General features: G+C 40.8%; 1 protein-coding gene across 1 annotated transcript in view; it reads right to left on the reverse strand.

Moving 5' to 3' along the window:
• DMD (dystrophin) overlaps positions 1–19,113 on the reverse strand; it is a 2,251,544-nt gene that overhangs the window by 385,547 nt on the left and 1,846,884 nt on the right. The window contains exon 56 of the mRNA XM_049704774.1: positions 254–426. Within this exon, the coding sequence (XP_049560731.1) occupies positions 254–426 (173 nt within the window). The remainder of the gene's footprint in view (positions 1–253; positions 427–19,113) is intronic.

Genomic DNA, 19,113 nt, shown 5'->3' on the forward strand with positions numbered 1-19,113 from the left:
CTCTAATGTCTTAATAAGTATGTCTCCCGTGGTTAGAACATAGCACCATTCTAATCTCATCTGAACCCTCAAGTATCATCTCCATGCTGAGCAAATAAATGATTCATTTATTCAAAATAAAATACATCATTCTGAAATTGGGGGATTTACATAAACATATGAGATATTAGCTCCTTGTGCTAGGCAAGTGAGGGGCATGTTGACATTTTAATTCATTTCTGGCCTTTTTTTGTTGTTCCGGATCTTTTCTTACCTAATGTTGAGAGACTTTTTCCTCAGCTCGCTCCACTTGAAGTTCATGTTATCCAAACGTCTTTGTAACAGAACCGCATCATCAGAACCTTCCAGGGATCTCAGGATTTTTTGGCCATTTTCATCCAGGTTGTGATAGATATCTGTGTGAGCTTCGATTTCTCCTTGGAGGTCCTACAGGGCATCAGGAGGAAGAACACACGCAGAATTACCGAACAAAAGAGACCGGCTGTGACTGTGAATTTGGAGAACTGCAAAAAATAGACTATTAGCTCAAAAGGGATTTCAATTGGCTCAACTAGCGAGAAGATACACCTCCAACTCACTTTTCTTGGTGTATCATCTCTTTATGTCGTTATGTAGATTGAAAGTGGGCATCTAACTAGGAATAATAGATTTATTCCTTGAGATTATGAATCGGAACACAATACATTTGTAACTTTATAAATTTCATAACTTATGTCTTCTAGTCCATGGAAAAAAGACATTATTTCATGGAAGTGATAGGAAATAAAACTCCGTGACAAAGTGCACCACAGTGCCAATCATTGTATTACACTATGGGTCAAGTCATATTTTCCAAGCACATAGTAATCTGTAGAATTGACTCGGACCACAAAAGCATGGAGAGACTAATAAACAAGGCTGTACTTGGCCCATAGCACCAGCACATTAATGGTATTTGATCATAGGAGAGAATCTTCTTGACAATACACATTAAGTTCACCTTGGTAAAACGGCATCACACAATTATTACAGCACCATACATTTATTAGCAAGACTTCCCATTTAAAATACCATCACATTTTTAGGCTCAACAGGTGGAAAGTCCATAGGACTTTGATAAGAAGTGATGATTTCAACCTCATTTGTATACACACAGATCAAGAAAATTATCATAGTAGAAGAATCTGACCTTTACATGGTATGTCTTCCTGTGTAACATTTTCAGCTTGAACCGGGGACTACAGCACTGATCCTGTTGCATAGCAATCCCGAGAAAACCCAGCGACTGAAAGAGCCCTGCTTTAAAATGCCAACTTTGCTTACATTCTGTTGACAGAATGAATTTCAGACCACAGGCCTCATCAGTCAATAATAATAAACAGCCACTTTGTACTCCTCACTAAACGGTAGCCAGGCCTGTGGATGTGGGAGGGACCTCAAAGAGAGGAGGCCTGGAATATGCAACTGATAGTTTATATTAAACAGCCAACTTTTCTTATCATTTTTCCATTATAAGCCAGAGACATTATAAATTCATTTTCTATATGTGTTTCCCTCCTTGTTCCCAGCAGAACGGTCAAAGCCAAAGGAACATTCCTTAGAGAGCTGCCGGGTACCAGCATTCCTTTCTGCCTACACAATGAATGGAGGCTTTGTACATTATCTGACTTGCTTTTAGAGATTTGTATGCTTCTGTTTAACAAGTTTAAAAATTCATTCTGAAGCTCCGAACAAACTGGATTGATCTGTGAAACTAGAAAATTCGCCCCCTTTCTAAAATTGAATTAAATTACTCTTCTAAAGTAAGGAAGGAAAAGTGGCAGCAATAACACGTTACGAAGTCTGAAGAAGTGGCCTGTGTTTTCAGTTGCAGCCTCTTAGATGCAGGGAGATGGACGATGAATGTCTCCTGTCACTATTTCTGGCAGCCAAAGCATCACCGATGGACTCTAAGGAGAATTCTGTCTCATTGCCTTCGACTGGAAGACAGGAGGGGAATATGGATAAACCCCATCTGGAGTTGAAAGAACAGAAATACTAAAACATATCGAGGAGCATCTATCTTTATCCCATCAAAAACAGGCTTGTTTTGGAAGGAAATAGCCTGATTCTGAAACTAGCTGATGTGATAGAAAACCAGTATTGGGCTCCTTGCTGAATGGCGCTTCATCAAATATATATCCAATTTATCTTTGTGTACCTACATGGAAAAACATACCCTGCTGAATTCGCTACTTCTTCAGTGAAAGAGAAAATTGAGGTTAATAGATCTAAATAATTCAGGAATAAAAACCAAACAGATCCAAGTTATCAAGATAATGCCCCCACTTCTCTCTTTTACTTTACTTTTCTTCTTGTTGTATGTGGTTTGCTACCTAAATCTTGACCTCAGAGTACACACTTAAGGAATTAAGACCAAACCTTTTGTTGTCAACAAATTAAGATCTTTCGACTAATACAATCAGCTTTCTACATTAGCATGCATATAAATTATGGTACATTTGAATTTTTATGTCCTGCATTTATAGCAGAGACCCAGGTTCAATCAATAGTTCCTTAAGATTATGTGTATCGTGAAGTCATCAATACTTCGCTGAATAAATGAGAGGTCTTCCCAAGCATAAATAGGATGTTGATTCATGAAATTTGCTCATTTTCATCTTTGCCACTTACATGGCCCTGAATTTAAACATCTTTGTTGTATCATCGAGAAAAAAAATGAATATAAAATTGATAAACCAGTGCTTGCTGAGGACTGGTTATTTGTCTAGCCTTAGCACTGTGGGAAAACTAAGAGGAAGGCAAGAGACAGTTATGCCTTTACTTTTTCTAAAATCTAGTATGCACTTTTTGTTTAAGTCATTCATATTAACAACTACACGTTGACAATTTCCTGCCAAACCTCATATGTACTCGGATTAAAATTTCTCCCCTTGGAAATTCAGAAGTAGCTGAAGTGAAGTCTTAGCATTGGCAGGAAGGTAGCTCTTAACTCAGTATTACTTCTCTAGTTTATGATGGTAGTGTAGAGCAACAAAGGACACATGCATAGTAAAGGGCTTTACAGTTTACAAAGCACTTACACGTGTATCGTTTTACTTATTCCTACTCCTTACCCAGTGAAGTACATAATATTTTCTCTGTTTTACAGATGAGAGCACCGAGGCTCAGAGATGTTTAACTGACTTGCCAAAAGTGTTAAATGTGGGCGATGGATCCAGTTCTTTTGACTCTAGAAGATCTTAGGCTGTCTCCACACACCATCTGCTGCTGTAAGCACTGGCTATAACAGACAGTAGTTACCGAAGCTGAACAAGGCTACTGCTAACAAGGGGAAACAGCTACCGAGGTTAAAGCACACGGAAAGACGGCATTACTGATTTTGATTAAACTTTACCCACGTGGATTGATTTGTTCAAAATGAAAAATGGAGTCCTGACTACCCTTTTCACTTTTCATTTTGCAATTGGACATGTGGGACCACCTGTGAGAAACACTTATTTGCACTGGAAAAAGTCTGCTACAAAATATCCCCGCTGCCAGAACAGAAATTCTCCTGGCAGTAATTCACTCCTCTGTCTAGAAGAGTCATGTGAACATTACAGGAGGCCATGACCTGACATATCAGCATAAACGTAGTTTGGCCATGCTCCTTTGGGCTGGCGGGCTGGCAGGGATTCCGTCAAGATACAGGACTCAGGTAGGTTGCTCTAAAAGGGAGGTGAGTATCGGTGAGGACCATAAGGCTTTCTTTAGGAAGCTGGCCTGCTGTAGTGGAGATTTTTTAGTACAAGTAGGCAGCATGAGTCCTAGGTGGGGAGGGAGACATTGACAGGGCACTTAGGAAGGAGCACACTCATATTTGCATAAATTACCATGATGGCATTTATCCTAAGATTAACCTTAGACTCAGGGGCCCCAGAAAAGCAGGAGGTTAGAATGGAGAATCGAGTTCTCAGAGGAGGCCCAATCTGGACAAAAAGTAATTTTCACAGATATTTTTTAGTAGTTTTATTTCACTTCTGACCTAACGAGAAAAGATCACTCAAGCCTTAGTTGCTACGATCAATATAAGTTTTCTCTTCTTTTTGTGATTGTATTCTTTAGGAAGAACAATACCTAATGAATAGGGAAAAAGGATTTGTTACATAACAACAGAAGCAGCAGCAGCAGCAGCAACAACATATATAAGACTTCCTTCACAACAGACGCTTCTCTAAAGCACTGTATATACATGAGCTCATTTAATCCTCTCAGTAACTCTCCAGGGCAGGCATTATTAATATCTTCTCTTCACACATAAGAGAATGAAATTACAGAGAGGTTCAGTAAAAAACGCACAAGGTCACACAGCTAATAAACCATACAGCGAAATTTCAAACCCAGGCCGTCAGACTCCAGGGACTGGGCTCTTACCCACTAGGCTGTATCACCTCTGAGTTTTTTCCTATTAATTAAAAAATGTTTCCTATTAATAATAGTCCTGCTTAAATTTCAGCAAATCTAGCACAAGGCAGACTAACATTGTTTCCAGTACTCAAAGAGTAACTTTACCGTCTTATTAATATGGAGACTGTTAAACATATCTAAAGTAGTGGACAGATATATCCAATACAAGAGAGAGAGCATAAAATAATTGAGAAAATGGGTGCCAATGGCAAAATAATATGCAGCCCCTCCCCTCAGAAAGAGACATATAGCCTAGAGTTATGTATAATTATGGAGCAAATTTCAACTGTGAATATCAAGAAAGCTCAGATGGGAGGCAAGCAGTATGCTTATATGCTTACAAGGCAGTTTTAGGAGTAGGGAGTATTGTGTTTCCTGGAGAGCATTTTCAGATCTCACCATTCCTTCTTTTCTGAGCATCTAGCCTACTTCTGTCATAAGTCCCCTTTCTCAGCCTCCAGGGAAAACTAATGGGAACGTGCAGTTAAACAGACATAATTCTGGTCTCTTCCTTCTCTTTCCCTTATTAGCTGCATAAGTTTAGACTCTTTAATCTCCTTGGCTTCACTAAATATTAAATAATAATACCTATCTGCTGGGTTATTTTGAATATTACATGGCATAATCTTTGTAAAATACTTTGAACATCATCTAGAACACAAGAAGCCTTTAATAAGTAATAGCTAATGTAAGGATTTCTATTATAAGAGAATCAGTGTGGGAAAAAAGTGATAGAAATAGACTTAACAAAGTCATGGAACTTCGTTTGAGCCTTGAAGGATGGATAGGATTGAGAAAGGTGAAGGGAAGAGGCAGAGGGTATTCCAAGTGAGAAAAGCCTGGAAATGGCAAAAACGTGGCAAGGAGTTTGGATTACGAGCAGGTACAATGAACTGCACGGCCTGATCGGAATAGACAATGACTGTTGAGAAGAAACAGGCAGAATATGGTCGATGTCCTTAAACTAAGTAGGATAAAGACCTTCTTTCAGGAAGCTACTGAGAACAGAAGTTTATAAAGAAAAGTAAAGGACAAAGGTGAGATTATTGATTAAATTTGTACCATCTCATTTGACAAGTAGAATGGTCCATGGTGATCGAAAGTAGTAAGACAACCAGGGAGGAATATGAAAAGTTATGAAAGTCTTACTTTTATAAGACGAAAAATAAAGAAGGAAGATGCCAAGAATTAGTTACTACTACACACCTCTTTTTATTATCCAAATGGTTATGATACTATTCCAAAACATCAGGGATAATAGATTCCACATATTCTCTTTCCTATGTATATGGAATTATTTGTCTCTAAAAAAGAACTCATCAAATGATAACCTCGGGGCTTCCCTGGTGGCGCAGTGGTTGGGAGTCCGCCTGCCGATGCAGGGGACACGGGTTCGTGCCCCGGTCTGGGAAGATCCCACATGCCGCGGAGCGGCTGGGCCCGTGAGCCATGGCCGCTGAGCCTGTGCGTCCGGAGCGTGTGCTCCGCAACGGGAGAGGCCACAACAGTGAGAGGCCCGCATACCACAAAAAAATAAAATAATAAAAATTTAAAAAGATAACCTCATCTTGAATATAACTGAGGAGTAAGCAATAAAACAAACAAAAAGACGCAGGAAGAAAAAGTGACCAAACCTCCCCACAAAATTAATCATTACGGACACACCATCTCTAATCTTTTCTGAAAGCAATTAGTATGTGAATAATGATAAGGTCATTAGTTCCTCTTTACTGGTAATTTTTGCCTAATTCAAATAAGCTTAATAGGAAAAAAAAAGAAAAGTGATGTTCTGATTTCTAAGAACTTAAAAGGTCAGAAACAGAAGATCCAAAATGGAGAGAAGTAATCCTTAAGGGCTAAACTGAGAGCAGCAAGAAGTGACACCTGACAGAGAACCAGAAAGGTGTAAAAGGAGCTGCAGGCACTCAGAGTTGACCAGGGTCACACAAGTGTGAAAACTAATAGCCCTACATATATTATTAGCCCTTGAAGGCATCACCTAACTTTAAAGCAAAGCAAAATAAGTAATGTTAATGATCCTGAACGAGCCAGAAAAAGGTAGATTTATGTTCAGTGAACTCTAAGAAGAAAGCAGTGTATGTAAAACTCTTTAGATGAATTTACCCAACGTAGTTATTCTGAAACGGTGTTGATGCTTTACAGAAATAAAACAAAAACAAACATCAAAAGTAAAACTCCCTTAGCTTGGTTACCCAACATGATTTGTTAAACATTGGCTCTAAATACTTGAGGTTTTGGAGTACACGTACACACACACACACACACACACACACACACACACACACACACAGTCCATCATGAGAACAGAAATTGAGAGTAAATCTTTAGAAACGTTTATAGCAATCTAAAAATAAAAAGCATGGGCTTGCATTTTGTGTCTGGTTTTTGTAATTTTTTAAAGTAATTTATTGCGTGTTACAAAAGTATCAGTCTGTTATGGATTGGAAATTAAAACTAGGAAAACAAAACAGAATTATCCTTCCTAATGGATTTTTGAGAAGCGCCCATATAAAGGAACTGGACCCACAATCTTGACTTTATAAGAATTCTAATCTAACCACCAGAGGTTCCTAACTCGCACAGGAAATGCAGTTGGATACAGATTCACAGTGGGTGTGACTCCTTTTTTCTCTTCTATATGTGGCCATTGCATTTCTTTTAAAAGCAGGAGAGTTGTCATCCCGAGATAAACAAGAGTTAATTTGAGGACTGCCGTTTGGCTTGGAGCCTGGTTGCTCTAGGTAGATAAGGAGTGTGTTTTCAGGTCCACTGCATCGCAATGCATCTTAAACGAGCAGCTATGGATTTAGAAGTCCACAGGCTTTGCTTTAAAAATGGCTGTTATTAAGGTTCTCAGAGACTATTATCCTGCAGGGTTTGTTGTCTTTGCTTTCATATCTTGTTCAAAAATTCTCACATTTAAGCACCACAACAGTGGAGAGAAGGGATATGTTCTCCTGCCTCAGTACATTCCCAGGTGCAAAGCTTTATTTCAAAATCTAATCTTTAGAAATGCCCGGCCTAGAGTGGATTACCCCAGAGGAAACGGAGCAAAATCCCATCTGTCAGACTGCCTTAAGCAATCCCAAACTCCCGTAACACGTGATGCTTTCTCTTCTTGTCTGACCCTCTTGTTTACGCTATTCTGAAAATTACTTTTTTAAAATTGAAGAGCTCATTTCAGATATACTAGGTTGGATAAGGAACGTATCTTTTCGCTTCTGCATCTTGTTCTTCCTCGTTTCCTTTTATTCTGTCACAGTGCAAAAGAGTCTGCATACTTATTCATCACACAAACATGCATTAGGTACCTATTTTAACTCCAAGATTTCAATAGGAGCTGTGGGAATACATACGTTGTGAGAAAGGTGTAGTCCCAGGCCTTAATTCCTCCCTTCACTCCTCCCTCCCTTCTTCTCTTTCCTTCCTCCCTCCCACTAATAATTAATATATTAGCACCCAGGTCTGCAGTGGTGATAAAACCCCAAATCTCTGCCTTTTTGATGTTCACAGCATAAAAGGATAAAAGGAGAAAGAGGATGAACAGGGGAGAAATATGGTAAACAGATAAACAAGTATTCAGTAACGTAAGAAAATGCTCTGGAGGTAACAAATAGGGGGGGCTACGATAAGAGTAACGGTGTACATATGGTGGTGATGGGTGCTCTTCAGTTATGGTGGTCAAGGAACATCTATGAGAGAAGGTTCAGTGTCAGCTGAGACTTGAAAGATGAGAAGACACCAGTTATAGGAAAACCCAAGGGCACAGAAGTCCTCCCAAGTAAGAGGGCAGACCTTTGCATCAGCTCTGAGATAGGAAAGATCTTGGCTAAAACTTCCCGAGAAAGAAATGTGGCTGGAGATGAGGTAAGAGAGGCTTCAGATAACGTGGGGCCTAGAAGTCCCGTGGTAAGGAGTTTGAATTTTATTTCAAGTGCAATGGAAAACAATAGAAGCTTTTAAACCTGGGTAGTGACATGTTATCATTTAGGCTTTAAATGAATCACTACATTGCTATGTGGAGATTAACGAAGGCAGGAGAGGAAACAAAAAGACCAGTTAGAGGCCAGGGCCTCTAATCCAGGCAAGAGATAAAGGTGGCCTGGACTCAGGTGACTGCAGAAGGAGAGAAGTGGACTGATGTGAGATATAATTTGGATGTTGGATTCCTTACACATACTAATGGACTGGATGATGAAAATAAAGGAAAGGGATATCTCAATGGTAACTCCAAATTCTTGACTTGAACAACAGATGGTAGTGTCATTTACTGAAATGGTGAAAGCCGTGGGAAAAGTCAGTTTTGTGTTCTAGTCACATGTCATGCTTTAAAGTGACTGAATCATTCAAGTGGAGGTTTCAAGTACATATGTGAAACTCAGAGCGGGGCTCTGGGCTGACTTTAAGAATTTGGGATCATTCGGCTTGCTGACACTAAGACCACAGGAATGGGTAAGCCTACTTAGGGACAAAGAAGCGAGAGAGAAGAAAAAGGGCCCTTGGACCGCGTCCTGAGGACTGCCGACATTCAGAGATTAGGTAGCGAAGGAGACAGTAAGGGAGGAGCCAACGAAGTAGGAGAAAAGCTAAGGAATTATGGTGTCATAGCAACCAAGACAGGAGGGAGGGTTTCAAAAAGAAAGGAGCAGGCAACAGTGTCAAAAGAGACTGGTTACCTTAGAACAGAACATTGTCTACTGGATTTGGCAACAAGGAAGGTCACTGGTCACCTTGATGCGAACAGTTTCAGAGGAGAGGAAGAAATAGATGTAAGAGTAAGAAGGCTTAATTAAGGAGGCTAACTGAACACACGGAACTATTGAAAAGTTTTCCGAGTTTAGATGAAAAAAAAAGATAGCACCTGAAGGGGGATGAAGGATCAAAGGGAGGGTTTGGGGGATGATTTTTTAATGTTTGTTTTATGTTTAGAGTTTATACTCTATGTGGGGAATCTGATTTGAAGCAGTTGAGGAAGAGTTACAAAGGTCCACATGACTAAAGAGTACATAAAGACATGGGTATGTCTTAAAGCCTGGAGTGGATGGGGGTAATTAGCATAGATTGGGACAAAGCATTGCACAGTGGAAAGGGCCCAGTCTTTAGTGTCATAAGATCCCTTAAGATTCTAAAGTTCCTCCCGTGGCTAGTTTTATGATTTGGCACAAATTATAAAATACTTCAAAGCCTGTGTTTTTCCAACCATAAACAGGGCTAATAGTATCTACCTTATAAGGTTTAGGCAAAGATTAGATGAAGTGATGTGGGTAGAGCATCTAAACGCTAACTTAATGCCTGATCTATTGAGAGCTTTCATTAAAACTGTATCCCTCCGGACCCCTCTCCCCTTCCTCCACGACTCCAAGCTTCATAGCCAAGAAGACGTGGGGCCATTTCAAGGAAAACGAATACCAAATGCACAGGGATGAGAGCCAGAAACGTAGGCAGGATCTAAGAGGTAGTGGTGCTGTGAAGGGTCAACAACTGGGTTTAAAGGGTACAGAGTGGACATTGAGAGATTTGAAAGCAGCCCGGAAATTATATGTGATCCTATAATGATAAGATCCCACTGCAGGTTCCAGTGCAGGCATGACATAGTCAAAAAACGATTTGAAAATGATTATTTAGGGGGCAGTTTTCAGGGTAAATGGCAGCAGGGAGAGAACGCAAACAGGAAGTCTGGCTGACAGGCAGCCCCAGCCATTCATGAACCAAAAGAGCAGTGGCTCCAGAAACAGAGAGGACGTAAGGAAGAGGGATGCTATGCTCCTGGAGCGCTCATAAATTACAGAAATAGCTGCATGCGTGACTCAGTTTCATCCTTCTCTTGCTCGACCTTTGGAAGGTAGAATTCAGCCAAGTGATAACTACTCACAAAAGCATTTTAAAGATAAAAATGTTATTTTAAGTTCCATAAGGAGCAAGACAAACATTATATATGCTGCGTTTCAAACACACATATGCACACACTCACCTCCTGGTGCCAAGTAAAGTACAATGACAAGGCTAAGGCACTGATACCGAAGCTGCATATAGGATCAGGACACTCCTACCTAAAACATACCCTATTAGGCATTCCCAAAATACGCAGGAGTGAGTTTCAAAGGACACAAAATACTGAAAAGGGGTAGGAAGAATAATACTGCATTGGATGTTTTTAAAGTTAAGATGCCACGGACCCAGCGGGGAACTAATGTCTGTACTCATCTGGCTGAGTATTTGAGTTACAAAAAAGAATGGCAAGACTTCATAATGCTGGTGGCAGAAAATAAAATCAGTCCTTAGACAGGCTGAGTTTTCTTTTTTACTAATATATCTAAAACTCATTTAAAAGACTCATACTGTGTTGCAATACTTTTTCAGATATTGTGATACTGCTTCATTGCTCATAATCGGGTGAGCATTTCCTACATGAGACGTCTTTCAGGAGATCATTGCCAATGGTCATCTTGAAATGTCTTCATACGTAAATTCTAGATTGCACGTTTAATTCATAGAGACAACCACCTATGAAATGTTGAGGGTACTTTCCATTTTGTATTATGTGCAGGAATCAGCCTGTTTGAAGATAACTATCCTTATCTGAGAAAGACCAGATGGGCCTTTTCGACACTGCAACATTTATTATTGCAGAGCCATGATGGTGTGTGTGGGGGGTGAGGGTGAGGGTGGAGTAGAGGGATGAAATGGGGCAGGAAACTAATACTTAACACCTCTTATAAATCCTTTACATCAACTCTACAAAGTAGGCTTTCTCAGCCCCCAACTGAGGAAACTATAATTTGGAGAGATGAAGTAACTTGTCCAAATCCCACAGCTCTCATGTGGCAGAAGCAGGATTACAGTACAGAACTGTCTGAATTTATGTTCTTTTTTTTTTACTGCCCCCCATTCCTCCCCTACCTTTCAGATAGAAAGCAAGTGAATTCGGACTTGGGCTACAGGTAATGCAATACAATAATTAACTCATTAAGGCATATGTGAGCTCTTTGGATTGAGAAACATATTGCAATGCTCTGAGTAGAATAGCTAGGCAATGGAATTATTCTCCAGCTAGGTATTAACTTATTCATTCCTCCTCAGTCAACTCAGAACTAATACCTTTCATCATTTTGAAGGGCTCTAAACAAACAGAATACATTCTTATTCTTAAAATAGGCAACTATCTTCCCATGAACCAACACATCTGGTTATATTTATTTATACAATTTGTCTGTGTTATGTATAGTTAAAAGTTAGAAAAGCTCTTATTTCCTGAATCTCTTTGTCACAGAGCTTTCTTTTTACTCTAGAGAAACACTGTAGTTCAAGATTGTGTATTAGAAATAAGCAATTAGTTGATGTCAAGTCTCATCTTATCTCAACAGCAATCTGTAAGAAGGCAAGAACATATGGCAAAGTGCCACAATTATTTTTGATAATACACTAGAAATCATAAGAGCCATGTAGCTAATTTCCTCTGGCTTGTTTTAATTATAGATGTTGTAAATGCAGAACAACAACTTTATTCTATCTCTCACTCCCCAAAATCCTCATAATATCCTGCCACAACCACAAAACAACCCTGCACTGAGGTGATTGTTTAGAAAAGGTTAATGATGTAATAAATCTAAGACATTTCTATATTTTCTTTCACTTTAAATAGGAGGACAATTTCCAAGTAATTTACAAACACACATTGGACACAACTGTATTCATTTATGGGTACTCAGCCTAAAGCTTAGAAATATTACCTTTAAAATGAATTATAGGTATCCATAAAGTTTGAATGTTAAAGAAGGTTCTAGAATCAGGATGTTAACTCAAGTCCTGCTGACATAATTGGGTCTGATTCCCTGGTGTTCTCTGGTGAGTTAACTTCTATCTACTACCAAGTAGACCAAATTACTTCTTCTGGAGAGTGTAATGGTTCTTCTGTGCCTAGGGAGTTACTTCACCCTATTTAGCTTTCTTCTCTCATGGAATAGAGTGGATAGTGATGGGAGAGAACAATTACTCCTTTTTTAGTCTATAAGGGAAAGGAAAAAGAAAGGGTTAAGTAAGTGGACATTAATATAAAGGTAGGTAACACGGGCTTATCTGCCAAAGGAAACATGACATAGCTGAGAAAACTAAATTTAAAAAAGTATCTGGTAAAATATCTTGGATACTTTTTCATTCCTGGAACCTACTCTGCTGAGCCCAGAAACTCATTCATGAGTTTTCTATTATATACCTACTAATCCTTCCCAAAGCATTCAGTTCAGAACTGAACATCTTACTGAAGCAATCCCAGGGCATTCTAGGTCTTTGGCCATGAGACGATGCTTCTTTCATCTGAGAACATGTGGATTTAAAAAAGCTATCATTTCACCATAAAAGACATACAGATGGCCAAGAGGCACATGAAAAGATGTTCAACATCATTAATTATTAGAGAAATGCAAATCAAAACTACAATGAGGTATCACCTCACACCGGTCAGAATGGCCATCATCAAAAAATCTACAAACAATAAATGCTGGAGAGGGTGTGGAGAAAAGGGAACCCTCTTGCACTGTTGGTGGGAATGTAAATTGATACAGCCACTATGGAGAACAGTATGGAGGTTCCTTAAAAAACTACAAATAGAACTACCATACGACCCAGCAATCCCACTACTGGGCATATACCCTGAGAAAACCATAATTCAAAAAGAGTCATGTACCAAAATGTTCACTGCAGCTCTATTTACAATAGCCAGGACATGGAAACAACCTAAGTGTCCATCGACAGATGAATGGATAAAGAAGATGTGGCACATATATACAATGGAATATTACTCAGCCGTAAAAAGAAACGAAACTGAGCTATTTGTAGTGAGGTGGATGGACCAAGAGTTTGTCATACAGAGTGAAGTAAGCCAGAAAGAGAAAAACAAATATTGTATATTAACGCATATATGTGGAATCTAGAAAAATGGTACAGATGAACCTATCTGCAGGGCAGGAATAGAGATGTAGATGTAGAGAACGGACCTGTGGACACAGTGGGGAAGGGGAGGGTGGGATGAGCTGGGAGATTAGGTTTGACATAAATACACTACAATGTGTCAAATAGACAGCTAGTGGGAACCTGCTGTATAGCACAGGGAGCTCAGCTCGGTGCTCTGTGACGACCTAGATGGGTGGGACGGAGGTCCAAGAGGGAGGGGATATATGTATACATATAGCTGATTCACTTAATTGTACAGCAGAAAGTAACAACATTGTAAAGCAATTTTACTCCAATAAAAAACAATTAAAAATTAAAAAATAAAATATACCACCAAGAAAAAATTAAATTAAATTAAATTAAAAACTATCACCAGAAGAGTAAGGTATGGGAAGGCTTAGGTCTTTCTATGCCCATAAGATAAACTATATAAGTTTTCATAAAGAACTAGAACAGAGAAAAGGATGTCTTTGCAGATTTATTTTACAGAATAAGAATTTTTACATGGGAGCTATATGGTAATATCTGTTACAGAACAGTTGAAATCTGCCTCAGAGTGCTCTGAGGCAAGAAAGGAAACTTTTCACTTGGATTTCATCATTGTCACTGATCTTGATTACAAATGTAGAAGTCTAGTTACCCCAAGAAACAGAAGTGGTAAACAGGTCATGTCCATAATGCTTTACCATGGACAAATGTTTTTCGTCCACTCTTCTCAGAAAGGGGCAGAGGAACTGCATAGTTTTAGTGAATCTCTGCTCAGATTTCTGATATAGTATAGAGTTTAACAGAAAAACAAAACAAAACAACCTCACCAATAGGGGACTGAGAAGGCAATGGGGGTAATGCGTAACAATTAATGTTATCTTGAGTAGAAAATAAAGAGACTTGCTGAACAAGCCTTCTGCTTGGTTCTGTCAGAGTCCTGCTCCTTTCTGGCTGTCTGATTATTCCCTCTTGTGGACTGGCAGAAAGACAGGGGTCTCTCCTAAACTATACCTGAAAACACTCATAAAACCATAAGATATAAGTTTCTTATTTCAAGGGGTCCACAGTCTCCTGAAAAAGTCTTAAACAAACACACAACCCACGGAATACTGTTAAAGCAGACAGAGCCCTATGAGAACACAGAGCAATTAGCCTTATTGCCAAGATTAGCAGATGCCATCACACAAATGACGTAGGGTCTTGAGGGATGAGTAGGAGCTGACCAGGAGAGACATAGGAAAATAAAATTTGACGTAGAGGGAAAAGCATGAGTAAAGCTCAAGATAAGAATACAAGTCAGAGCTGAGTAACTCTATGTGGCCAGAGGGGAAGGTCCATGGGAGGCAGGAGAGAGAGGTCTGTTTTCTCTATGTCATCCACATATGTCTGTGAATATGAGTTTTCATCACGTATTGGTGTTCTGTCTAGCAGAGTGGTTCTCAAACTTGAGCGAGCTTGAGAAACACCTGGGGGGCTTATTAAAACACAGGATGGATAGCCTCTTCTGCCAGAGGGCAGGCAGCAGATGCAAGAAGAACTACAATCCTGCAGCCTGTGGAACAAAAACCACATTCACAGAAAGATAGACAAGATGAAAAGGCAGAGGGCTATGTACCAGATGAAGGAACAAGATAAAACCCAAGAAAAACAATTAAATGAAGTGGAGATAGGCAACCTTCCAGGAAAAGAATTCAGAATAATGATAGTGAAGATGATCCAGGACCTCAGAAAAAGAAAGGAGGCAAAGATCGAGAAGATGCAAGAAATGCTTAACGAACACCTAAAACAATTAAAGAACAAACAAACAGAGATGAACAGTACAATAACTGAAATGAAAACTACACTAGAAGGAATCAGTAGCAGAATAACTGAGGCAGAAGAACAGATAAGTGACCTGGAAGACAGAATGGTGGAATTCACTGCTGGGGAACAGACTAAAGAAAAAAGAATGAAAAGAAATGAAGACAGCCTAAGAGACCTCTGGGACAACATTAAACGACATTTGCATTATAAGGGTCCTAGAAGGAGAAGAGAGAGAGAAAGGACCCAAGAAAATCTTTGAAGAGATTATAGTCGAAAACTTCCCTAACATGGGAAAGGAAATAGCCACCCAAGCCCAGGAAGCGCAGCAAGTCCCATACAGGATAAACACGAGGAGAAACACACCAAGACACATAGTAATCAAATTGGCAAAAATTAAAGACAGAAAAATTACTGAAAGCAGCAAGGGAAAAACGACAAATAACATGCAAGGGAACTCCCATAAGGTTAACAGCTGATTTCTCAGCAGAAACTCTACAAGCCAGAAGGGAGTGGCATGATATACTTAAAGGGATGAAAGGGAAGAACCTACAACCAAGATTACTCTACCCGGCAGGAATCTCATTCAGTTTCGATGGAGAAATCAAAAGCTTTACAGACAAGCAAAAGCTAAGAGAATTCAGCACCACCAAACCAGTTCTACAACAAATGCTAAAGGAACTTCTCTAAGTGGGAAACACAAGAGAAGAAAAGGACCTACAAAAACAAACCCAAAACAATTAAGAAAATGGTCATAGGAACATACATACGGATAATTACCTTAAACGTGAATGGATTAAATGCTCCAACCAAAAGACACAGGCTTGCTGAATGGACACAAAAACAAGACCCATATATATGCTGTCTACAAGAGACCCACTTCAGACCTACGGACACATACAGACTGAAAGCGAGGGGATGGAAAAAGATATTCCCTGCAAACAGAAGTCAAAAGAAAGCTGAAGGACGAGCTTCAAGATGGCGGCAAACTAAGAAATGGAGATCATCTTCCTCCCCACAAATACATCAGAAATACATCTACATGTGGCACAACTCCTACTGCACACCTACTGAACGCTGGCAGAAGACCTCAGACCTCCCAAAAGGCAAGAAACTCCCCACGTACCTGGGTAGGGCAAAAGAAAAAAGAATAAACAGAGACAAAAGAATAGGGACGGGACCTGCACCAGTGAGAGGGAGCTGTGTAGGAGGAAAGGTGTCCACACACTAGGAAGCCCCTTCGCGGCTGGAGACTGCGGGTGGTGGTGGAGGGGGAAGCTTCAGAGCCATAGAGGAGAGCTCAGCAACAGGGGTGCAGAGGGCAAAGCAGAGAGATTCCCGCACAGAGGACCGGTGCCGACCGACCGGCACTCACCAGCCCGAGAGGCTTGTCTGCTCACCCGCTGGGGCGGGCAGGGGCTGGGAGCTGAGTCTCGGGCTTCCGTCAGATCGCAGGGAGAGGACTGGGGTTGGTGGCGTGAACACAGCCTGCAGGGGGTTGGTGCACCACGGCTAGCCGGAAGGGAGTCCGGGGGAAAGTCTGGACCTGCCGCAGAGGCAAGAGACTTTTTCTTGCCTCTTTGTTTCCTGGTGCGCGAGGAGAGGGGATTCAGAGCGCTGCTTAAAGGAGCTCCAGAGATGGGCACGAGCCGCGGCTATCAGAACGGACCCCAGAGACGGGCATGGGATGCTAAGGCTGCTGCTGCCGCCACCAAGAAGCCTGTGTGCGAGCACAGGTCACTCTCCACACCTCCCCTCTCAGGAGCCTGCGCAGCCCGCCACTGCCAGGGTCCCGGGATCCAGGGACAATTTCCCGAGGAGAACGCACAGCGCGCCTCAGGCTGCTGCAACGTCACGCCGGCCTCTGCCGCTGCAGGCTCGCCCCACATCCGTACCCCTCCCTCCCCCTGGCCTGAGTGAGTCCGAGCCCCAAATCAGCTGCTCCTTTAACCCTGTCATGTCTGAGCGAAGAACAGACGCCCTCATGTGACCTACAGGCAGAGGCGGGGCCAAATCCAAAGCTGAACCCTGGGAGCTGTGCCAACAAAGTAGAAAACGGAAATTTTCTCCCAGCAGCCTCAGAAGCAGAGGATTAACTCTCCACAATCAACATGATGCACCTGCATCTGTGGAATACCTGAACAGACAACGAATCATCCCAAATTGTGGAGGGGGGCTTTGGGAGCAACGATATATATATATTTTTTCTTTTTTCCTCTTTTTCCGTTGGGAGGACAGGCTCTTGGTGCTCCAGCCAGGCGTCAGGGCTGTGCCTCTGAGGTGGGAGAGCCAAGTTCAGGACACTGGTCCACAAGAGACCTCCCAGCTCCACGTAATATCAAATGGCGAAAATCTCCCAGAGATCTCCAACTCAATGCCAACACCCAGCTCCACTCAACGACCAGCAAGCTACAGTGCTGGACACCCTATGCCAAACAACTAGCAAGACAAGAACACAACCCCACCCATTAGCAGAGAGGCTGCCTAAAATCATAATAAGGCCACAGACACCCCAAAACACACCACCAGACGTGGACCTGCCCATCAGAAAGACAAGATCCAGCCTCATCCACCAGAACACAGGCACTAGTCCCCTCCACCAGGAAGCCTACACAAGCCACTGAACCAACCGTAGCCACTTGGGACAGACACCAAAAACAACGGGAACTACGAACCTGCAGCCTGCGAAAAGGAGACCCCAAGCACAGTAAGTTAAGCAAAATGAGAAGACAAAGAAACACACAGCAGATGAAGGAGCAAGGCAAAAACCCACCAGACCTAACAATTGAAGAGGACATAGGCAGTTTACCTGAAAAAGAGCTCAGAATAATGATAGTAAAGATGATCCAAAATCTTGAAAAACAGAATGGAGAAAATAAAAGAAACGATAAACAAGGACGCAGAAGAACTAAAGAGCAAAGAAACAGAGATGATACTGCTGAGCAGAATAAAGAAAAAAGAATGAAAAGAATTGACAACAGTCTCAGAGACCTCTGGGACAACATTAAACACACTAACATTCGAATTATAGGGGTCCCAGAAGAAGAAGAAAAAGAGACTGAGAAAATATTTGAAGATATAATAGTTGAAAATTTCCCTAATATGAGAACAGAAATAGCTAATCAAGTCCAGGAAGCACAGAGAGTCCCATACAGGATAAATCCAAGGAGAAACACGCCAAGACACATATTAATCCAACTATGAAAAATTAAATACAAAGAAAAAATATTAAAAGCAGCAAGGGAAAAACAACAAATAACACACAAGGGACTCCCCATAAGGTTAACAGCTGATCTTTCAGCAGAAACTCTGCAAGCCAGAAGGGAGTGGCAGGACATATTTAAAGTGATGAAAGAGAAAAACCTACAACCAAGATTACTCTACCCAGCAAGGATCTCATTCAGATTTGAAGGCGAAATTAAAAGCTTTACAGAGAAGCAAAAGCTAAGAGAATTCAGCACCACCAAACCAGTTTTACAAAAAATCCTAAAGGAACTTCTCTAGGCAAGAAACAAAAGACAATGAAAAGACCTACAATAAACCCAAAACAATTAAGAAAATGGTAATGGGAACATACATATCGCTAATTACCTTAAATGTAAATGGATTAAATGCTCCAACCAAAAGACATACACTGGCTGAATGGATACAAAAACAAGACCCGTATATATGCTGTCTACAAGAGACCCACTGCAGACCTAGGGACACATACAGACTGAAAGTGTGGGGACAGAAAAAGATATTCCATGCCAATGGAAATCAAAAGAAAGCTGGAGTAGCAATTCTCATCCCAGACAAAACAGACTTTAAGACAAAAACTATTACAAGAGACAAGGAAGGACACTACATAATGATCAAGGGATCTACCCAAGAAGAAAATATAACAATTGTAAATATTTATGCACCCAACATAGGAGCACCTCAATA

The sequence above is a fragment of the Orcinus orca genome, chromosome X (assembly GCF_937001465.1).
Source record: "Orcinus orca chromosome X, mOrcOrc1.1, whole genome shotgun sequence".
NCBI classification, from domain to species: domain Eukaryota; kingdom Metazoa; phylum Chordata; class Mammalia; order Artiodactyla; family Delphinidae; genus Orcinus; species Orcinus orca.